The sequence below is a fragment of the Dendrobates tinctorius genome, unplaced genomic scaffold (assembly GCF_039654945.1).
Source record: "Dendrobates tinctorius isolate UK_male_01 unplaced genomic scaffold, ASM3965494v1 ptg000430l, whole genome shotgun sequence".
Lineage (NCBI taxonomy): Eukaryota > Metazoa > Chordata > Amphibia > Anura > Dendrobatidae > Dendrobates > Dendrobates tinctorius.
In genome coordinates, this window is record NW_027362093.1 from 1,794,544 (window position 1) to 1,819,172 (window position 24,629).

General features: G+C 47.7%; 2 protein-coding genes across 2 annotated transcripts in view; both read right to left on the minus strand.

Moving 5' to 3' along the window:
- The window catches only part of LOC141076794 (uncharacterized), a 35,326-nt gene extending 23,743 nt beyond the window's left edge, over positions 1-11,583 (minus strand). Inside the window, exon 1 of the mRNA XM_073564104.1 lies at positions 11,395-11,583. Coding sequence (XP_073420205.1) covers positions 11,395-11,583 — 189 coding nt within the window. The remainder of the gene's footprint in view (positions 1-11,394) is intronic.
- The window catches only part of LOC141076815 (uncharacterized), a 918,929-nt gene that overhangs the window by 334,409 nt on the left and 559,891 nt on the right, over positions 1-24,629 (minus strand). The window lies entirely within an intron of this gene.

Here is a 24,629-nt window from a genome sequence, read left to right on the forward strand (position 1 = left end):
GCGATGAAACATTGTAACCAGTCGGTCCGTATGTATGTCCGAAGCCGGCACCCAAGTCCTCTCCTCCGGACCATAGCCACGCCAGTGGACCAGGTACTGTAGAGTGCGACGCACTACCCGAGAGTCAACCACCTTGGACACCTCAAACTCCAATGTGCCATCCACCAAGACGGGAGGTGGTGGCACGGGCGAAACATCAACCGCACCCATGGCCTTCTTAAGTAACGCCCTGTGAAACACATTATGTATCTTGTATACGGCAGGTAACTCCAAACGAAATGCCACAGGGTTGATAATTGCGGAGATCCTAAATGGACCAATGAACCTGGGACCCAACTAAAGCGATGGTATTTTGAGTTTGATGTTCCTTGTAGACAACCACACCCAATCACCCACACACAGGTCCGGACCTGGCACACGTCTACCGTCAGCCACACGTTTGTACCTAGAACCTACATTCAGCAAGCGCTGCTTTACTCTCCTCCAAACGGATGACAATTGTGCTCCCAACTGGTCCTCCTCAGGGATGCCTGCCGAGCACCCTTGGCGCAAGGTACAGAATTGGGGATGTTGACCATAAACACAAAAGAAGGGAGATTCCCCAGACGATTCCTGACAGTGATTGTTTATCGCGAATTCAGCCAGAGGAAGAAACGCCGACCACTCCTCCTGATTGTCAGACACAAAACAGCGTAAGTATTGTTCTAGGTTTTGGTTCATACGCTCAGTCTGCCCATTCGACTGAGGATGGAAAGCCGATGAATGAGACAATTTAATCCCTAGGCGTGAACAAAAAGCTCTCCAAAATTTTGCCACAAATTGTGTACCTCTATCAGATACAATGTCAGACGGGACACCATGAAGTCTGACCACCTCGCGAATAAATACCTGAGCAAGGGTCTTCGCATTGGGCAAAGATGGCAAAGCAACGAAATGCGACATTTTAGAGAACCGATCAACTAATACCAGAATGACCGTGTTCCCAGCCAAGGAGGGCAAATCAGTAATGAAATCCATGGAAATATCAGTCATTGGCTTACTGGGCACACAGAGAGGATGCAACGTGCCAGCAGGACGGGAGCGTGGTGTCTTGGCCCGTGCGCACGTGGTACAGGCTGACACATATGAGGCCACTTCCTGCCGGATTTTGGGCCACCAAAAACGACATGATACAAGTTCCAGAGTGCCCTTAACCCCTGGGTGGCCCGCCAGGACAGTATCGGGATGTTCCCCTAACACCTTTAAGCGTAGGTGTAGTGGCACAAACGATTTATTAGGAGGCAGATCCGGCGGTACCTCCTCCTGAGCCTCAGCAATCTCTGCCTCAACTTCTGTCGTGAGAGCCGAGACCACAACACCCTTTTGGAGGATAGGCACCGGATCCTCACGTGGTTCTCCACCCGGGAAACATCTGGACAAGGCGCCCGCCTTAATATTCTTAGAACCTGGTCGGTATGTCACAAAAAAATTGAACCGGGTGAAGAATAACGCCCAGCGAGCCTGTCTGGGGGACAGGCGTTTAGCAGACTCTAAATAAAGCAGATTTTTATGGTCTGTTATAACAGTAATCTGATGGACAGCCCCCTCCAAGAAGTGTCGCCACTCCTCAAATGCCAACTTGATGGCCAACAATTCCCTGTTACCAATATCGTAATTATGCTCGGCAGGCGACAGCTTCTTGGAGAAGTAGGCACACGGATGCAATTTGCCCAAGGATGGACCCTGAGACAGTACCGCCCCCACTCCAACTTCGGATGCATCCACCTCCACAGTAAATGGTAGGGAGACATCAGGCTGAACCAGGATGGGAGCTGAAGCAAAACTGTTTTTCAGGAATTCAAACGCGCGCACAGCAGCCTCAGACCAGTCAGAAAAATTGATACCTTTTTTAGTCATGTCGGTGAGCGGTTTAGCAATCATAGAAAAATTCTTAATAAATTTCCTATAATAGTTTGAAAAGCCCAGGAATCGCTGAATCGCCTTGAGATTATCAGGCCGTTCCCACTGCAGCACCGCTTGCACCTTAGCGGTGTCCATTTTAAACCCTGCGGCAGAAATTACATAACCAAAAAAAGGTAATTCTTGGACGACAAATACACATTTCTCAAGCTTGGCATGGAGCTTGTTTTCCCTGAGTAACTGCAATACCTGCCTAACATGCTCTATGTGTGCATCACGGTCGCGTGAGTAAATAAGAATGTCATCAAGGTATATAATAACAAATTTCCCCAAGAGATGAGAAAAGACATCATTTATGAAATGTTGAAATACTGCTGGCGCGCTCGTCAACCCAAATGGCATCACCAAACTCTCAAAATGACCCTCAGGGGTATTAAATGCCGTCTTCCATTCATCCCCTTGACGGACTCTTATGAGATTGTATGCCCCCCTGAGGTCAAGCTTGGAAAACCATTTGGCACCAGACACCTGGTTGAACAAATCGGGTATCAGTGGCATCGGGTAGGGGTCATGAACCGTGATCTGGTTGAGTTCCCTGAAATCCAGACACGGACGTAATCCGCCATCTTTCTTCTTGACAAAGAAGAACCCAGCCGCCAATGGAGATGATGAGGGCCTGATGTGCCCTTTGCTTAGACTCTCTGCAATGTATTCCTTGAGCGCTTGCCTCTCAGGACCTGAGATATTAAACATCCTGGCTTTCGGTAACTTGGCCCCCGGTTTTCATCTAATAGCACAGTCATAGGGTCGGTGCGGTGGCAGCTCAGAACAACCTCTTTCAGAAAATACATCAGCAAAGTCCAGCAGTGGCTCCGGGATGCTGGGAGTCACAGCGGAGATACACGTGGCCAGACAACTCTCCTGGCAGTATCTGCTCCACTGAATTATGTCCTGGGTTTTCCAATCAATCATCAATTGTGCATAGACAACCATGGAAACCCCAGAGCTATCTGAGCAGGTAAATTACTGAGCACCTTACATGTTACCCGCTCAGAGTGTAGGACCCCAATGTGGAGTTTTACATCAGCCACAAACTCTTTAATCTCCCCTTGTGAGAGAGGGGAGGCATTGATGGTAACCACCCGGATAGGATTAGGCAGCTCTTCCACCTTAAATCCCGCTGTACGCGCAAACTTTTCATCAATGAGATTAGCAGCTGAACCACTATCTACAAATACAGTAATTGACAGCTCTTGGCCCCCGATAACTACCTTGGCAGGGAGCATGCACTGGGAGACCACCACGGAGGATATGCAAAGGCTCAGACTAGACTCCTCCAAACCCTCTGAGTCTAGCAGTTTTTCCGCCGACGCGTCCTTCTTAGGTACCAGGGGGCATGCATTAATAAAATGTCCTTTTTTGCCACAAAAAAAACAGACCCCTTGCTTTCTGGGCAAGGGACATTTATGTTTGTTATTATGTGTATGAGATATACCAGTGATCTGCATAGGTTCCACGGATTCACCCGAAGCAACCTCACCAGAAACTGCCCCCCCTCCCATAGGCAATGTCTCCTGCGACCTCTGACGAAAGTGGCGATCAATGCGTACAACAAGTACCATAGCAGCCTCCAGAGAGGCGGGAGTCTCATACATTAGCAGGGCTTGTTTAACCCTTCCAGAAACCCCATACAAAAATTGACTTCTTAGAGCAGGGTCATTCCATTGAGTGTCCACAGCCCAGCGACGAAATTCAGTGCAGTAATCCTCCGCCAGTCGCTCACCCTGGAGTAGAGAGCGGATTTTAGACTCTGCTAACGCCAGTCTGTCTGGATCGTCATAGATTAAACCAAGAGCAGAAAAAAAAAGGTCTACGGACTCAAATGCATGTGAATCCGGAGGTAGTGAAAAGGCCCATGCTTGTGGGTCACCACCCAGCAAGGAAACTACCAAGCCCACACGCTGAGCCTCATCTCCTGAGGAGAGAGGACGCATATGAAAATACAATTTGCAGGATTCACGAAATACAACGAACTTACAGCGATCACCAGAAAATCGTTCAGGGAGAGGTAACTTGGGTTCAGCTGCCCTGGCTGCTGTCTCAGTTTGCACAGCAGGAACTGACAGGCCTTGTTGCTGGACCGCCCCCCTCAGTTCAGTGACCTGTGTGGACAGAGCCTCCAGCTGCTTAGTAATGGAGACTATGGGATCCATGGTAAATAACCACTTTTTTTTTTTTTTTGGGCCGACTATAATGTCGTGGGAAGCCTAGGTGACTTTAGGCTGAAACCCTGGGGCCCCTGCGATGTCCCTCAGACTAGGGGAAACCCTGTCTGTCCCTCAACCCAGGGTTTACACTGAAGGTGTGCCTGCCTGGGCCTCCACCCTGTCCTTGTCTCCTGTCCAGCCCTAAGCTGAACCCACCACCCTCCACCCAGTGAGGAGACCAAACACCAGACCCCACAAATAAGTATGGACAGGGATAACGGAAATGCACCACACCGCGTACACACAGGGGAATACAGTAATGTGCAAGGGCAACCAAATAATACAACACAGGGAGGCAAAATGGCAACAATGGAATATACTACACCAGCAACCGTATGCTCCTTAGACCACCACTCCAGACCGGTATCGCTAGCACAAGGCAAGAGCTATAGTCGGCGACGCCCATAGTCACGCAGGACAATTTAAAGACAGTGGGCGTGGCTAAGACCCCAGCCAGAATGACAACCTGGTTAACCCAATCCAAGCCGGATCAGAGGAACAACCAGCGCCGCTGAGAACAAAGTGGTAGGATGGGGTATTACCGCTGTCTGCCGGACACCCTGGTGCGAACAGTGTCCGACATGACAATAAATCTCCGGTGTCCTTGATGTGAGCAGGTGCTATTCTCAGTAATGGTGTCAGACACCGGTCTATAAATGTAGAGAAAGATTCTGTTACTGATCCGACCCCGCACACTATCGGGCGACCTGGTGGGGGCGCTGCGTCTTTGTGGACTTTAGGAATATAATGCCAATGCGGCTTGTGTGGAAATTCAGGGAAGAGTTTCTCTGATATTAGACAATCGTCCCTTCTCTATGTGAAATCTCAGAGAAGATCTTAGTTGTTCCTTCTCGTTATTTGTGGGATCAGCGCTTGTTTTTCTATGTGCTGCTATCTGATCGCTGTCTTTCTGCTCCTTACTATATTGTCCATTGCTACTAAAGGTACTGTCACACTAAGCGATATCGCTAGCAATATCGCTATAACTTGTGACGTTATAGCGATATTGCTAGCGATATCGCTGTGTCTGATACTTACCTACGACCCGCTCCCCTGCTGGTTATCGCTGATCGCGCGAGAACGTCCAGGACTGTTTCTCGTCGTCAGCTTCCTGCGGCACTTCCTGTGGAGAGACGAGCGACGAGCGTGGAGCTGGGCGGGAGGACGCAGGATCGCCTAGTGTGACAGGTAAGTAGCGACCCCCGTCCCCAGCGACGTCGCTGGTGAGATCTGCCTGTGTGGCAGCTCACTAGCGACCACTTAGCGATGCACCAGCGATCCTGTCCGCGTCATATCGCTGGTCGGGATCGCTGGTGCATCGCTAAGTGTGACAGTACCTTTACAGAGGGAAATGAGATCATTGGGGTGAAACATAGAGCCACAAGTCACCTGTGTATAGAGCGAGTGTATAGAGCTGTGAGCCTATAGTAACCCACTAATATCAGGATTTATACGTAATGCCACCACTAACTGCTCCATCACCGGTGTGTATAGGAGAAGTGATGAGGGGCGCCCTCGCCTCGTCCCATTATTAATAGATGATGTGTCAGATAGAAGGCCGTCTCCCCTAATTATCAGTTTAGGGTCAGTGTATAGGGAGAGAATGATAGATAACAAGAAAAGGCCCAACCCAATATGTCGTAGGGTGATCTTCAAGAAAGTCCGGGCACTATGTCCAACGCTTCTTCAGTGTCGGCAGAAACAAGGCACATTGGGATCCCCGGGGTTTCCGCATGTGACATTAATAACAATGTTTTCTCACAAGCTTCTCTGTCCTTAATAAAGCCAACCTGATGGTCGGTAACAATTGGGGGCAGGTAGTGGGAGAGCCGGGCTGTAATCACTTTAGAGAATATTTTCACATCTACAGTAATTAGTGATATTGGATGAAAATTAGGGCCGACATTTGGTTCTTCTCCAGGCTTTCAGAAACAATGTTATGTCAGCCTCCAATAATTAAGGGGCAGAGAGGGGGTCTTCTGAGATATTACTGATCACTTTTCCTAAAATGGTAATAACTGGGGTGCAAACATCTTATAACATCTATTATTGCCCCCATCCGGCCCAGGGCTCTTCCCGATAGGGAATGATGTAATGGCCTCTCCGATCTCTTCCTCAGTGACAGCTTTGTCTAGTTCCTCCTGCTCAGAGGCCTGTAAGGAAGGAAGAGCAGCGTCCATAATATATTTGTCAGTTTTTCTTTCCAGAATATTAGGTGGCATGTCGTGGTATTATCCATGGATGTTATAGAGCGAGCTATAATAGCAACAACATGCCTCAGCTATGTCAGAGGGGTTATGCATTTCTGGCCCGGGTGCCCCTTTTATTGTGGATACATATGTCCCTTGCATACATGGATATAACCCCCTTGTCAATGAGCGACCACATTTATCTGTGAATTCGTACGAGCACCTTCTCATGTGATCTTGGTATTTTCTATACGTTTCATCTATTAACAACTTTATCACCTTTCTTTTTTCAATCAGATAATTTTTATTGAAGAAAACAAAGAATTACCAACATTTTATTTTTCTTATACAAATATTGTGAGAAAAACAATAAAAAGAGAGAAAAACCAGTAAACAATACAACAACCGGTTACAATGAGATAAATCCCGATTTCGCTCTATAGTATAAAGCTTTGGAATAGTAATTTTACATTTGTACAGACATAATATCTGAATACTTCCTGACTGATTAATTTTTCCCTATTGGGGCATCAAAAGAAAAAGAATAGATCTAAGAAGGATCAGTTGTGTGGTCTGAGAGAATTATTATCTGCGGACATCTTGGGTATAAATATATAAATTCCCAGTTTACTGTAAGGGAATGGAGAAACGGTCCAGTGTAGGATTTCTGAGAAGGTTTTTTGAAGCAATACCTTGGGTAATTACCCATTGTTCCATATGTGGATGGATTTCTTGAGAGCGTTCCTTTAATATAAGCTTCCCCTTTCCAAGCATAGAGTGACATTTATCCTGGATTTTAGCCCTTTTATCATTGGGGGAGAATTGTCTATCCAATGTAGAGCCAACAATTTTCTGGCTAGAATAATATTCTTGAGCTATTCCCATATGGAGTCTGGGTCTACACCCTCTCCCAGGAGTCCTAGGAGAAATATTTTAGGTTCCTACTGAAGTTGTATCCCAAATGCAGAAAGTACAAGAGTGAACACCCCCTTCCAGTAGTCATCAATATTACCATGTCCAGGGCCGGCATTTGGGGCAGGCAGATGCCTAGGGCCCCCAACCACAAAGGGGGCCCCCTGCATCTGCAGCTCCTTTATGAAGTATACAGCAGTGAATAGCGCTGTGCATCCTCTGTAGTCCCAGAGTGTTTCTCCCAAATTCCTCTCCAGCCCCCCTCTCTCTTTCTCCATACAGTCAGGCTAGAAGTTGAGAGTGAGGGGGAGGGGACGATTACAGCACAGCAGAGATCAGAGCAGGGCCAGGAAGATGCCTGCAGCCCTGTGTGTCTGTGTCATCTCCTCCTGAGTCCTCATCATGGCTGCTCATAAAGCACTATCCTGGGAATGGATCTGTACAAGTGAAGCCATAGAACCTGGTAAATATACATGTATATGTGTATCTGTGTGTGTACATGTACAGTATATAGTGTGTGTGCATATATACAGTATACAGTATTATTGTGTATATCTGCGGTGCATATGAGTATATACTGTATATAATATACACTCACTGGCCACTTTATTAGGTACACCATGCTAGTAACGGGTTGGACCCCCTTTTGCCTTCAGAACTGCCTCAATTCTTCGTGGCAGAGATTCAACAAGGTGCTGGAAGCATTCCTCAGAGATTTTGGACCATATTGACATGATGGCATCACACAGTTGGCGCAGATTTGTCGGCTGCACATCCCTGATGCGAATCTCCCGTTCCACCACATCCCAAAGATGCTCTATTGGATTGAGATCTGGTGACTGAGGAGGCCATTTGAGTACAGTGAACTCATTGTCATGTTCAAGAAACCAATCTGAGATGAATCGAGCTTTATGACATGGCGCATTATCCTGCTGAAAGTAGCCATCAGATGCCTGTTCTTAGCTGAGAGGAGTGGTACCCAGTGTGGTCTTCTGCTGCTGTAGCCCATCTGCCTCAAAGTTCGACGCACTGTGCGTTCAGAGATGCTCTTCTGCCTACCTTGGTTGTAACGGGTGGCAATTTGAGTCACTGTTGCCTTTCTATCAGCTCGAACCAGTATGCCCATTCTCCTCTGACCTCTGGCATCAACAAGGCATTTCCGGCCACAGAACTGCCGCTCACTGGATTTTTTTTCTTTTTCGGACCATTCTCTGTAAACCCTAGAGATGGTTGTGCGTGAAAATCCCAGTAGATCAGCAGTTTCTGAAATACTCAGACCAGCCCTTCTGGCACCAACAATCATGCCACGTTCAAAGGCACTCAAATCACCTTTCTTCCCCATACTGATGCTCGGTTTGAACTGCAGGAGATTGTCTTGACCATGTCTACATGCCTAAATGCACTGAGTTGCCGCCATGTGATTGGCTGATTAGAAATTAAGTCTTAACACACAGTTGGACAGGTGTACCTAATAAAGTGGCCAGTGAGTGTATATGCAGTATATATATACATATACTGTACATGTACATACAGTATATAGTATGTGTATGTATATTATATTTGTATACTGCATGTGTGCACTATATTGTGTAAATATATAAACTGTATATATATATGAGCATACTGTATATACTGTATATAAACTGAATGTTTCTGTGTATATATACTTTATATATGTGCTTATACACAGTATGTGTGTACTGTATATACAGCATATAGTGTATGTTTCTATATTTATAAAGTATATGTGGCGCCCCTGAGGCTCAGTCGCCACAAAGGTACTGCACCTTCTCCTAAGGTGTAGTGCCCCACCAACTAGGTAGGTTGGGAACTCCTTTCCACACTCCAACACCTGCATCCCACACACAGGATAGTTCAGTAGGTCCGCCTAGCAGCTTCAGGCTGGGGGTAGCAGAGCACCCTTCGTGGAACCCTGCTTCATAACACGAGATGTGCTGGGAGGTGGGTGGAGTTAGTATAAAAGAGAGGGAAAGTTGAGGATAGTAGGTCAGTCTGACAGGAGGTCAGGTGAGAGGCGTTCAGTTCTGAAGTTAGTTTTGAGTTCAGTTTGAGTTCAGTTTAGAAAGAGTGCTGCAGCTGCCTCATTGATCTGATCCAGCTGGCACGGGAAAGAGAAGAGAAGGAGAAAGACGTAGACCTGCAACCTAAGCTTCCATAAGAGGGAGAAGGAACAGCGCGGAACGAAGGAGTAGGAGAACAGAGAGGAGTTGTGGGTTGGAAGAGGAACCCTGCCTATAGGTTCTCAGCGCAAGGCCGGGGCCCGATCCCCGAGGTTGTATGGACACTTATGGTTCTGCAGCAGACACCGGTGGAGTAGTTGGCTGTAAATGCACTACTCCCATCCAAGACTTGGGACACAACAGCAACCGATTTGCGAGCCAGGACTCTGAGAGGAGTCCCCGATAGAGGCTACAGCTGTCTGTCATACAAGTAAGGTTCTAGGAACATCTGACAGGAGGAATTCCAGAGAACTACGGTACTGGAGCTCTTCACATTAAAAGGCGCAATAGAGGAGTCGTTCAGGAAAGGCACATGTTGGCGGAATGTTGGAGAGGAGAACCCTGACTTGCCCGGGAGGTTGATTGAGTCTCTACCCCGGAGGACACAGCACGGATGCGGGCACCAGTGGGTACCACGAACTGTGAGTAAAGCTTTGAAACTACGAGCCCTGGTGTCCTCCATTCATTTGTTGCTTATACCTTCAGCACCGCTACATCTGGGTACCAGCATCTATACCATTCTGCGCCTCTCCTCATTCATTGCACCCACACTGCCCTGGGACTACAGCTCCACCTGTGGGGAGCTACACCATCTTTGCTGCACCACATCATCAGTCCCAGTGGATCTGCATGCAGCGTTGGCTCAACATCTTACTTGCCAAACACCACGGGTGGCGTCACGAACTATTCTACCATTAACTACATCACTGCCATTGATATTGGGCGCCCAGGGCCACGGACCGGGTCACCGCTGCTGTGACACCTTCCCCCTGACACCGGCCCGGTACCGAGTACCCTGCTACCCTGGGTGTGAGGGGCGACCCATATATATAATGTGTGTACATGTATAGTGTGTATCTGTGTATATGTGCTGCATATATAGTTCTGTAATTGTAGTGTCGCCATAATAGGAATCAGTAGTTTACCGTATTTTACAGGTTATAAAACGCTCTGGATTATAAGACGCACCCCAAATTTTGAGGAGAAGAAAAGGAAAATAACTTTTTTTAATAAATTACTTACCGGGGGTGGTGGCTGCGGTGAAGCGGGGTCCCAGGGTCGCTGCTAGAGGAGGCAAGAGTAGAGCGTTGCTGCAGGCCGCAGGCTGCGATGAGGGGTTGTTCGAATGTGTGGCGCGCCGCTGCGGGTGTACGGTGCTGCGGGGGCTCTGCCGACATTTTGTGAAAGGCCAGAACCCCCGCAGTTTATATGTTTATATTTACTCATTTATATAGCGCTATTAATTCCACAGCGCTTTACAGACATTAGTGGCATTGTCCCCAATGAGGCTCACAATCTACATTCCCTATCTTTAGAGACGGACATGGGACATCTTTCCAGATCACAACATGTCTATTTATCTTGTGGAGACGCGATAAATCTCACCCGTACAATGTATTGTATGCAGTGAATCCGTACGGTTCAGTGATCACATGTGGAGTCACCTGTGTTCAGTAGCCGGCAGCGGACATGTGCTGCGTCCAAAGCGCTGCCAATTCCTGATCATGTGCACCCGGCCTAAGGACATAAATCAGTCAATTTCAGAAAAAAAAAAAATTCCTTTGACCTCTGCTGGTGTCAGTGCCATATGTGGCCCCAACGGGGATTTATGTGAATCCTATTTTAGGGGGATTCAGGCAGAGCCCCCGGACGCACTGCAGAAGCGCAGTGTGAACAGGGCTTAATATCCTATTGTGTGGAATAGTGCCGTCTACTATACTATTCACACTGTCCCAGTGCAGCAGCCAGACACGGACACCGGCCAGACATGGACAGCAGCCAGACACGGACATCGGCCAGACATGGACAGCATCCAGACACGGACACCAACCAGACACGGACATAGGGCAGACATGGACATTGGGCAGAAACGGACGCTGGCCAGACACGGAAACCGGGCAAACATGAATGCCGGGCAGACATGAACACCGGGCAGACACGGAAAGCGGCCAGACACGGACACCAGGCAGACACGGACACCAGGCAGACATGGACACTGGGCTGAAACGGACGCTGGCCAGACATGGACACCGGGCAAACATGAATGCCGGCCAGACACGAACACCGGGCAGACATGAACACCGGGCAGACATGGAAAGCGGCCAGACACGGACACCAGGCAGACACGGACACCAGGCAGACACAGACACCGGGCAGACACGGACAGTGGCCAGACACGGACAGCAGCCAGACACGGACAGCAGCCAGACAAGGACAGCGGCCAGACACGGACAGCGGCCAGACACGGACAGCAGCCAAACACGGACACCGGCCAGACACGGACACTGGCCAGAAGACACTTTTTTTTTATAAATCTGTTGCTGTCGTCTTTCAGAGTTTCTGCAGTGTTTTTTTCCCTGTTCAAATGAATGGGACACAAAATTGTAAGTGAAAAGGCTGCAAGAAAGCAAAATATTTCCTGCCAACACTGTAGATCAATCCACAGCAGCAATGGTGGGTGTGAACAGACACTGCATGGGATTTCTGAGAATGTAAAAATAATTAGCATGAACTGATACATCCCCCGTTGCTCAAGCACCGATGCTCCGGGGGTCTCTGCCAGTCTTAGCATTGGGCTGCAGTGTTCTTGTGGCTCCGGGGGGTCTCTGTCAGTCTTAGCACTGGGCTGCAATAGTCTTGTGGCTCCAGGGGTCTCCGTCAATCTTAGCACTGGGCTGCAATGGTCTTGTGGCTTTGGGGGTCTCTGTCAGTCTTAGCACTGGGCTGCATGGTCGTGTAGCTCTGGGCTTCTCCGCCAGTCTCAGCACTGAGCTGTAGGGGTCTTGTGGCTCCAGGGGTCTCTGCCAGTCTCAGCACTGGGCTCCAGTGGTCTTGTGGCTCTGGGGGTCTCTGCCAGTCTTAGCACTGGGCTGTAGTGATCTTGTGGCTCCGGGGGGTCTCTGCCAGACTTAGCACTGGTTTGCAATGGTCTTGTGGCTCCGGGGGTCTCCTTCAGTCTTAGCACTGAGCTGCAATGGTCTTGTGGCTCCGGGGTTCTGTGTCAGTCTCAGCACTGGTCTCCAGTGGTCTTGGGGCTCCGGTGGTCTCCGACAGTCTCAGCACTGGGCTGCAGTGTTCTTGTGGCTCCGTGGGTCTCCGTCAGTCTTAGCACTGGGCTGCAATGTTCTTGGGTCTCCGGGGGTCTCTGTCAGTTTCAGCACTTGGCTCCAGTGGTCTTGTGGCTCTGGGGTTCACTGCGAGTCTCAGCACTGAGCTGCAGGGGTCTTGTGGCTCTGGGGGTCTCCATCAGTCTCAGCACTGGGCTGCAGGGGTCTTGTGGCTCTGGAGGTCTCTGCCAGTTTTAGCACCGGACTGCAGTAGTCTTGTGGCTCCGGGAGTCTCCATCAGTCTCGGCACTGGGCTGCAGGGGTCTTGGCTCTGGGGGTCTCTGCTAGTCTCAGCAATGGGCTCCAGTGGTCTTGTGGCTCCAGGGGTCTCTGCCAGTCTTAGCACTGGGCTGCAGTGGTCTTGTGGCTGCGGGGGTCTCTGTGAGTCTTAGCACTAGGCTGCAGGGGTCTTGTGGCACCGGGGGTCTCCGTCAGTCTCAGCACTGGGCTGCAGTGGTCTTGTGGCTCCGGGCTTCTCTGCCAGTCTCAGCACTGGGCTGCAGTGGTCTTGTGACTCTGGGGATCTCTGCAAGTCTTAGCACTAGGCTGCAGGGGTCTTGTGGCTCCGGGAGGTCTCTGCCAGTCTCAGCATGGGGCTGCAGTGGTCCTGTGGCTCTGGGGGTCTCTGCCAGTCTCAGCACTAGGCTGCAGGGGTCTTGTGGCTCCGGGAGGTCTCTGCTAGTCTCAGCACTGGTCTACAGGGGTCTTGTGGCTCCGGGGTTCTCCGTAAGTCTCAGCACTGGGCTGCAGGTGTCTGGTGGCTCCGGGGTCTCCTTCAGTCTCAGCACTGGGCTGCAGGTGTCTTTTGGCTCCAGGGGTCTCCGTCAGCCTCAGCACTGGTCTGCAGGGGTCTTGTGGCTTCACCTTATATTATAGCTGCGAAGTGAATAATAACCATCAGGGCCCCTGAACCATCGGCCACGGAGCCAGAGGGGATTTAGCAGAGTAGTTTGGGGGACATGTAGGACTTGTTTTTAATCACTTTTTATTCTGCTGTTTGCGAGGTAGGATGTAGAAAAAGACGGCAATTCTGCTAATGTTTTCTATTATGTGACTGTACGGCCCCTTCACACGACCTGTCATGTTTTTCACAGATGCCACGTGTCCCCTATTTGATCTACGGTGCTGCTCTCATGTCCATGTTTCCCCATTGGCACAGATGACAAAGGGCTAATACAAGTCTATGAGTCCGTGTAAACGTGCCGTCCGTGTGCTGTACGTGTGCCATCTGTGTGCTGTACATGAGCTGTCAGTGTGCTGTACATGAGCAGTCCTTGTGCTGTACATGTGCCGTCTGTGTGCTGTACATGTGCCGTCCGTGTGCTGTACATGTGCTGTCTGTGTGCTGTACATGAGCCGTCCGTGTGCTGTACATGTGCCGTCCGTGTGCTGTACATGTGCCATCGTCCGTGTGCTGTACATGTGCTGTCTGTGTGCTGTACATGAGCCGTCCGTGTGCTGTACATGTGCCATCCGTGTGCTGTACATGTGCCGTCCGTGTGCTGTACGTGTGCAGTCCGTGTGCTGTACGTGTGCAGTCCGTGTGCTGTACATGTGCCGTCCGTGTGCTGTACGTGTGCAGTCCGTGTGCCGTACATGTGCCATCCGTGTGCTGTACATGAGCCGTCCGTGTGCTGTACATGTGCCGTCCGTGTGCTGTACATGAGCCGTCCATGTGCTGTACATGTGCTGTCTGTGTGCTGTACATGAGCCGTCCGTGTGCTGTACATGGGCCGTCCGTGTGCTGTACATGTGCCGTCCGTGTGCTGTACATGTGCTGTCCGTGTGCTGTACATGTGCCATCTGTGTGCTGTACATGAGCCGTCCGTGTGCTGTACATGTGCCGGCCGTGTGCTGTACATGAGCCGTCCGTGTGCTGTACATGTGCCGTCCGTGTGCTGTACATGAGCCGTCCGTGTGCTGTACATGTGCTGTCTGTGTGCTGTACATGAGCCGTCCGTGTGCTGTACATGTGCCGTCCGTGTGCTGTACATGTGCCGTCCATGTGCTGTACATGTGCTGTCCGTGTGCTGTACATGTGCCGTCTGTGTGCTGTACATGAGCCGTCCGTGTTGTGAGTTCATTTTCCCCTTCACCACTCAGGCCCGATGAACTCCCTCTGCTGGTTAAGAAAGGTAGTGAGCCTGATTATCAAACATCTGAGACTAATGATGATGACTGGCTGAGTGGAGTTACTGACTGGATATAAGGCCGCCGACGCCCTTCTGCCCTGCGGGTGATTTCTCTGTGGGATCCTTGGAGACCAGTCTGAATTCCTGCTCTGCTAAAGCTAAGTTTTCTGCTCTGCCTTTTGCATTTGTGCTTTGTCTTTGTTTTGCTAGATTTCTGTCATTCCCTGCTGGGGTGAGCTGAAATCCTTTAGCTCTGTCTTCAGAAAATACCTGAGTGCTGATTTAGTTTTTGAAGCCTAGCTGCTTCAGGGCCTTTTTCCATATCAGCCTGTTGGCTTATGTTTTTCATAGGGTTTTTGCAGATTGCAGACAGCAACCGTCCTTTCCTGTCCTGTATAGCTAGCTTGGGCCCCATTGTTTGCTCAGCCTATCTTTCTATCTGTGTGAGTGTTTTTTCATCTTGCTTCACCGTCATTATATGTTGGGGGCTGCCTTTTACTTAGGGGTCTGCCTCCTACGGTGACTCATTCATAACAGAATCACCCGCCATACCGCAGATCCTAGGGTACTCAATAGCAGGAAAGAATTGTAAAAAAAAAAAAAAAAGTGTGTTAATTTTCTTCCTCTATACCTCTGAGGCCGTAGGGGGAATTTTTTTTTTTCTCTCATTGGAGATAAAGCAATTGTCTGATCGCGTGGAGCAGCTCGCTGCGGAAGTGCGGGGAATTTCCGACTACCTTGCTCATTCACATGCTGCTGAACCAAAGATTCCCACACCTGATGTATTTTTTGGGGATCGGTCTAAATTTTTGAATTTCAAAAATAATTGTAAATTATTTTTTGCCTTGAAGCCTAACTCGTCAGGGAGCTCCGCGCAGCAGGTTAAAATTGTCATCTCTTTGCTGCGTGGCGATCCCCAGGATTGGGCGTTTTCTTTGAAACCTGATGATCCTATTCTGACTAATGTGAACGCATTTTTTCAAGCCTTGGGGTTGTTGTTATGACGAACCTAATGCCATTGATCAGGCTGAAAAGACCCTGCTGGCATTGAACCAGGGTCAAGATTCTGCAGAATCGTACTGTCAAAAATTCCGAAAGTGGGCGGTACTTACTACCTGGAATGATAATGCCCTGGCTGCTCTCTTTCGGAAGGGTTTGTCAGAAGCCGTAAAAGATACTATGGTGGGATTTCCTGTTCCCTCTGGTCTTGACGATTCTATGTCATTAGCCATTCAGATTGATCGGCGTTTGCGCGAACGCAAAACTGCACGAGAAGTGTTGCCACTTGTTGAACAAATGTCTGAACCTATGCAATGTGATAGAGTTTTGTCCAGAGAGCAGCGTCAGGAGTTCAGAAGGCGTAATAAGTTGTGTTTTTTCTGTGGAGATGCCTCGCATATTATTTCTGTCTGTCCCAAACGAGAGAAACGCTTTGCACACACGTTTTCTGTTGGTGGTGTTCAACCTAAGTTTCTTCTGGCTATTACTCTGATCTGCTCCCTGTCCACATTTTCCGCCAAGGCTTTTGTGGATTCTGGAGCAGCTCTAAACCTAATGGACTTGGATTTTGCTAAACGTTGTGGATTTCCGATGACACCTCTGCAGACGCCTATCCCTTTGAGGGGGATTGATGCTACTCCTTTGGCAAAAAATAAACCTCAGTTTTGGACCCAGGTGGTAATGCGGGTCGCCCCAGACCATCAAGAAAATTGCAGATTTTTGGTGTTGCATAATCTTCATGATACCATTGTTCTAGGGTTTCCCTAGTTGCAGATTCATAATCCAGTTTTGGATTGGAAATCTGTGTCTGTGGTGAGTTGGGGTTGTCGGTGTGCCTTTAGTGAGGCTCCGGTGTTTTCCAACTCTCCTCAGTCACATGATGTTCCTGATTATTTGGCGGACTTTTATGATGTATTTAGTGAGAATGAGTCTGCGTCTCTGCCTCCTCATAGGAGTTATGACTGTGCAATTGAACTGAGCCCGGGGTGTAAATTCCCCAAGGGTCGGCTCTTCAATTTATCTGTACCCGAGCACGAGGCTATGCGATCCTATATTAAGGAGGTGTTGGAGAAGGGTCATATTAGACCATCCTCGTCACCCTTAGGTGCCGGTTTTTTTTTTGTAGCCAAAAAGGATGGATCATTAAGACCTTGTATTGATTATCGTGCCCTCAACAAAATTACTGTTAAATATCAGTATCCGTTACCCCTGATTTCGGATCTATTCTCTAGAGTTAAAGGTGCTTGCTGGTTTACCAAGCTTGACCTCAGGGGGGCGTATAATCTTATTCGCATTAAGCATGAGGATGAATGGAAGACGGCGTTTAATACTCCAGAGGGACATTTTGAGTACCTGGTGATGCCTTTTGGGCTCACTAATGCCCCTTCTGTCTTCCAGTGCTTCATGAACGATATTTTCCGAGATTTTGTCGATAAATTTTTGACTATCTATCTGGATGATATTTTGATCTTCTCCAAGGATTGGGATTCTCATGTGGAACATATTCGGACTGTGTTCCGGATCTTGAGGGAGAATTCCCTGTATGTCAAAGGATCTAAATGCCTTTTTGGAGTACAGAGGATTTCTTTTTTGGGATTTATTTTGTCTCCGTCAACTATTGAAATGGACCCGGCCAAGATACAGGCCATTTACGATTGGGTTCAGCCCACTTCTTTGAAGGCCCTTCAGAAGTTTTGGGTTTTGCTAATTTTTATCGGAAATTTATAGCAAAATTTTCTAGTATTGCCAAGCCATTGACTGATTTGACTAAGAAGGGTGCTGATGTGTTGAATTGGTCTCCAGAGGCTGTTTCTTCCTTTCAGGAGTTGAAGCGAAGATTCACCTCCGCCCCGGTTTTGCGGCAACCTGATGTCTCACTTCCGTTCCAGGTAGAGGAGGATGCTTCTGAGATTGGTGCAGGAGCTGTTTTGTCCCAAAAGGATCCTGTAACATCTAAAATGAATCCCTGTGCTTTCTTTTCCCGAAAGTTCTCTCCATCTGAACGTAACTATGATGTGGGGAATCGGGAACTGTTGGCCATGAAATGGGAATTTGAGGAGTGGAGATGTCGTATGATATAGAAGAGTTAATGGTTTGCTTTTATATCCCTTTAAATGCCTTTAAGACTTCAATTGCCTTTTGCCTTATTATTGCTAGAATTATTCTTATGTAGACTAGTAGTCTCTGTCTTCAAGGAAACTATACTTGTTATCATATTTATTCTCAACAACATGTTCTGGCTATATTGTAAACAAGATACGACCCTGAGGTGATGGTGGGGGCCAAATGAGCTCCACATATTGAGTCACATATTGCTGTAAATGGTATAAAAACATGTCTTATATTTCATTACGTCAGATAAAGTGATTTGACCACGACCCGTGTGTGTTGAGTCCTTTGTCTCCAAGCGCTTGTCATCAGAAGGGCGACAAAACCTCTCAATCCGGCCTCACTGGTGATCTGGAAAGATCTGACGCTTGGTCAGAACAAAAACAGCTACGACAGTTTGGCGCCCGACGGGGACCGTGGAAACCAGTCTATTCGGAATCCGTACGTGGGAGCTTCCTGGGAGGTTGAAAATGCAGAATCCAGGCTGCAGCAGGTGAGAACATTTATTCTTACATTGATTCTGCATCTGCAACCTTTCTAAGGATGTCCACATACCTCTGGGTAAGACTGTAACAGCACGGTTCAAAAGAACCCACATCACCAGTGAGGGGTGAGTATGTCTGTATGAGAGTTGAATAATAGAGTAATAAGATAATAATTGTCATCTGTATTATCTGTTAAACTGTTCTGGCAATATACTAATGTACTAACTGGTTGTGTACTGGTGTACTGTGTAGCACAAAGTCTGGGATAGACTCTGTGCAGTGGTTGTTGTTTTGGATTGGCAGTAAATCATATGAGGCTGTATTTTGTATAGGGCTGTGGTTTTTTGGTTGCTCTGGTTTTCAATGTTTCTTGTTGTTTAAGAAGTTGGCTTTGGTGTTCTCGGAGTGTCAGTGGACACTGCTGTAGGTTAAAGTGTCAATCAAATCCAAAGTGCAAGATAGGCAGGCTGTGTGAATCCTTGTATATATGTCTATGAGAACCTCTGAATAAGATGAGAGATGAGTAATTGAGAAAAAAAGAAAAAAAAAAAAACAAAAAAAAATCCGTGAATGAGCACGTATGAATGAATCATCACACATCATTTTTGTGTCAAGAGATTTGTTACCTTTCTAGTTGTGGTGGAATCCCGGACAGATGCGTTATAGATATTTCAAATCTACATCTGAGACTGAATGAATTGAGTAATGATATAGTTCGTGTTATATGTGGCATTACATTGTAAAGTTTCCTGAATGCATTTGGCCAGGACAAAAAGGGCAAGGCATGGTTAATCTCATTATACAGTTATCTGCTCTTACAGTGAAACCCCGTGATTTTGAGTTTCTTTGTAGAAATTGATTTTGATAAGTCTAAAGAACTACAGAATTCTGTGAAGGACGACGCTGCATTCTGATGGGAGGGGGGGAGGATGGCGCTGCGCAGTTTCTTCTCCCTTCGCTCTTATCTCTGCTGAGTGTGAGCTGTGCTCAAAATTCTCTGTAATTCTATCCATAAGGTACGCGCTGAAAGATTTGTGCATTTTAAAGCAACAGTACTTAATTGAAGTTGGAAGTTAAAAGTAAAATATGGTGCCTAATTTAGAAGGAAATTGCAAGTGATTGATGGTCATTTTAAGTGATTGTTTGGTCATTAATGTGTTTGAACCTGCTTCTAGTTGTGTGATTGATTTGTATAGCAAATTGTGTATCAACAGAGGAGGTAGCCGACTGTACGGCTGATAAAGTGGGTTAGAGTCCTATCACACCTGGGACTTCTTACTTTAGTCAGCAGGTTTTATTGTTGTGGGTGAGAGGCGAGGGTGAGGAGCCCTCTGGATATACCTTGGCAGGCTCACTCTGACTTGCTAAGTGTGGCCTGTAAGACAGAGGTCCAGGCACACTGGGAGGGCATTTCAGAAGAAAGGTGAGCTGTCTAAGGTTGAAATAGCCTTCCCACAACAATCCATGGAGCTGGGCTGGAAGGATGCAGGCCTGATCCTATTCTAGCCAGCTGATCTAGCGGGTGAGAGGCAGAGAGCCTTCCCGCTACATCCTGTAGGTCTACCGGGTGAGAGGCAAGGAGCCTTCCCGCTACACCTTGGCAGGCTCTCTCTGACTTGCTAAGTGTGGCCTGTAAGACAGAGGTCCAGGCACACTGGGAGGGCATTTCAGAAGAAAGGTGAGCTGTCGGCAGAAAAAGGTTGAAGCCATGGCAACTTTTTCTGTGTACCGTTGGTGCCCCCAATGAGATCCAAGAGAGCTATGCAAATTGAAAAAGACAGAGAAGAAAGGAAGCAGTAATACAGGTTGGACCAATTTAAAAAAAAAAAAAAAGGCAAAAATACCACAGTGTGAATGTTTGGATGTACAAAAAGGCACAGACAAGGGAAGAAAATAGCAAGTGAATAAATGATGCTTGAGAATGAATGTGCAGCAGTGTGGAAGGTGTATTATGAATGTTTTGATTGACAAAGAGTAACCAGAGACTCAGACAAAACAGATGGACTTGTAAACACTGTGATCAGACTCAGACAAACCCAGACTGAATAGCTACTTGTGTGACCTGTGCTACTGACCTAAGCGAGTTGCGCTAAATCCTGTCCAGACAAGATCATATGTAGTGACATAAGAAGCTGACATAATAGAGTGGGTAGTGGGGACATTGACCTTTGAGGAGTAAGCTGACAGTAGACATCAGACGACCAACCCCATCAGTGCGACTAGAATAAGAAAGATGCAGGTGTATTATTCCTGGAGCCCCTCTGACCAGCTAGCTTTGTTGAAGCAGTTGCCTGACCCTGAAGACCAACCATTCCCATTTTACAGACACATAAAGGAAGTACAGCAGACATATAAGTGTACCTGGGCAGACCTAGAGAGGTTGGTGAGTTTAAAGGCAGGTGACGCACTAGGACATATAATTAAGACACACACAGATGTGACAAAGAATCAGGCTTGGGGCATGGATGATAAATCTGCACGGTCTGGGGAGACGTTCTGTGAGTCACTAACAATGGGCTACAGTGGAACAATCAGAGGAGTCTGTACTCCTGATTAACGTGACACCGCAAAGAGGAGAGAGTGTAGAGATGTACTTTGGACGGTTACAGCTGAAATGGGCAGACATGGGGTACATTTGCATAAACCCACTTGATGTTAGAATACTGGTGAATGCATTCATTGACGGTATGAACAAAGACTTGCGAGACGCAGTACAGCCAGCCAGACCTGAATGGAGACATGTAGATCCGAAAGACCTCCTTAAGGTAGCTAAAGAAATTGAGCAAACAAGGACAATAAGACGACCTGTCATGTATGCTGGAGCACAAGGAAAACAGTGGAGACGTAGTAAGGTACCAAGGGACCTAGAAACAGTGAGGTGCTGGAATTGTGGTACTTACAAAACTTATTGTTAGTGACAATACCCCTATGAATTTACTGGGAGCAGATGTGCTGAGTGCGATCCAGGCCACCATACAGTACTCTCCTGAGGGTATTACAGTCACAAGTCCCCTCTCAGATAAACATTTGTGTAAGATTGCGGCAATGGTGTATATGACAAAAGCGGTGAAACTAACACCTGACACCAAAATGCCTGAGGATGAGGAAATGGGACAGGTGCCAGACACTGTTTGGGCAAGGGGAAAAACGGATGTGGGTCAGTTGCCCATTCCCCCTGTCATGATTAAAATGAAAGAAGGAACCACTCCCCCTTGTTTAAAGCAATACCCCTTGAGCCTAGCAATATCAATAGCCAAATCAATTGCCCCGAGCAGAGATATTAGAGAGTATGTTAAGGCAGGGGTTCTGGTGCAAAGAAACCCCCCCTTTGGACTGCAAAGATCTTCCCCCTGTGACACCACTTTGTATCCCATTAGGAAAAAAGAGAAAAAAAAAAAAAAAAGGAACTCAAGGGTTTGCTGACACTTACAGAAAGGTTCATGACTTAAGAGCTATTAATGATGATACAGTGAGTGTGACCTCAATCGTCCCTAACACACACACACACATCTGTCACAGATCCCAGTAATGTCAAAATGTTTCACAGTCATTGATTTAGCAGGTGCATTTTTCTCTGTACCCCTGCACCCTGACTGTCAGTATCTTTCTCCTTTACTCATAGAGGTGAACAATATTGTTGGACAGTCCTCCCACAAAGGGGGAAAGAAACCCCTGCCATCTATTCAGCAGCAATGGCAGGGATCCTTGAGTAGTGGCCATCACCTCATCCGCTGATTGTACTATTACAGTACGTGGATGACCCTAAGGGTTGCAAGGTCTCACGTGACAAATTACAGTATTACAAACAAAAGGTGACATTTGTTGGGACATTGTATTGCCGAAGGTACCAGACACCTGACAGGAAACAGGCAATTCAAGATCTCCCTCTACCCAGGTCACATCAGCATCTATGCATCTTCCTAGGTTTAGTGACCCGGGACCTCACACAAAATTGATTGTGTCTGTGCGGTAGGAGCAGCCGCACTACTAGGAAAGGCATGTGAGATCACACTGACGTTTCTTTTGACAATCTATTCCCCACATGACATCTATGCCATACTCCTACAAGTTCAACCAAAACATCTGTCTATGGCCAGACAGCTCCGACTTGAGTGTGCTCTACTAATTCCTGAGTATGTCACTCCTCAAAAGATGTAACGTTCTGAATCCAGCCACCCTCCTGCCTGTGGATTCAGAAAAGGGGGAATTGGTGACCGTATTAGCGAGTGAGGAAGGATACTTTGACATGACACATGAACATGTCTGCATAGAACTGATGAGTCAGGAGACAGTTGGGTTTGCACACGTTTATGAAAAAAACCTGTTCCTAATGCAGACTTTGAGTTTCTTTTTTGTAGATGGCTCCAGATACCACCAGGATGGACGATTCTACACTGGATATGCAGTAGTATCCTCACATGAGGTAATCCAAGCGGAACCACTCTCTCCTCACATGTCGGCGCAGGAGGCAAAGTTGAAGGCACTCACTGAGGCGTGTAGAGCCGCTGCAGGTAAAGTCGCTAATATTTACACTGATTCGAATTATGCATGGGGAATAGCCCATGATTATGGCCCTATCTGGAGAAGCAGAGCGTTCCTTACATCAGCCGGTAAGCCCATTAAAAATGCAGAGCTGGTGAAACAATTGATGGAGGCATTGATGTTACCAGTCCAGGTTGGCATTGTCAAGGTAAAAGCACACGCAAAAGGTGACTCCATGGAGGTAGAAGGCAACAGAAGGGCGGACGAGGCTGCTAAAATAGCAGTCAGGCGGCCTAGGAAGCAGTGGACGGTGGCGGGGAGTCAGCATATTCCAGCCACGCTGAGTTTAGATGTCCTGAAATCTCTCCAGCAACAGGCTGCCCAAACAGAGAAGGAACACTGGGGGAGACTGGGAGCTGAGCTGAACTCAAATGGAGTATGGGAGAATAAGGATAAGTTGTGCCTACCGAAGTCCCTGTTCCCATTCATGGCGCAAGCAGCACATGGCCCCACGCACGCCTCCAAAAGTCACGTGTGCCATGGTGGATGCCTTCTGGATCGCTCCTGGTTTCAGTTACGCAGCCGCGAAACTTGTACAATCATGCCTCATCTGTGCACAGCACAACCCAGGTAAAACAGTAAAAGTCCCTAAGAAAGCGACACCTAGGCCTCTCTACCCGTTTCAGAGACTGCCGATTGATTACATACAGCTACCAAAGGTAGGAGTGTATGAATATGTCCTAGTATGTGTAGATCTCTTCTCTGCAGTAGAATCTGCAACTACTAAAACAACTGCAGACAAACTGATGACAGAACTGATCTGCAGGTATGGTGTCCCAGAAACCATAGAAAGTGATAGGGGTACACACTTCACGGGAGAAATAATGAGGGAAGTCATGCAGGCCCTGGGTGTACAGCAAGCATTTCATACACCATATAGGCCACAAAGTAGTGGGAAGGTAGAAAGACTAAATGGGACACTTAAACTGAAAATTCAAAAGGCCATGGCAGTGACAGGGTTACTGCACTCTACAGAGACACAGGATAAACTCTTAAATGCTGACTGGGACAACAAACTCATTCGGCATCATGCTCTTCTTATAAAGGACATGGAAGGACAGAAACCGAAGGACTGTTGGATCTGCACACACAGCCCTGTATCTGCGAGGACTATGCCATACTTAGCCTTACCTCTGGAGCCATGGGAGGTATTAACCCCACACTGCATACACCATGAGACTTGGACTCAATCTAGGTTTTGGGGAAAAGATGTGCCCCGTGATATATATGCCTCATTGGCTATAATCGGATGGGCCGCTAATCCCTGGTTTCAGTTTAATATAACGCGGCCTAAGGTACAAATGTGGTGGCGGGAATATGACTCAGATGTCGGAAATATGGTCGCCAGGAGGAGGACTGAAATCCCTCACTCAGACTCTATTCCCAATGATGGACGGTGGTTCAGTCTTCAATACACTGGATCAGACACCTGTGGTGAGGACAATAATTGCTTCCGCATATACACTCGCAATCAAACACAGGTTAATGAGACGGTGTACCAGGATGGTGTTGAAGGCTGTAAAGCATCTACGGGTAAAATAATAAGGAAAGAAAGGGGTAAATGTACATCTGGTATAAGCGGAAAACAAATGAATAATACTTGGTGCGCCCATAAGCCTATGTCAGGACTTTTGAGTTTATACCAATGTATACAGACCCCTGGTCATGTTTGTGTTCTCCCTGAAGGAGTATTCTTGGTTTGCGGACATCGCACCTACAGGTGGGTGAGCCCGGACATAAGAGGGGTC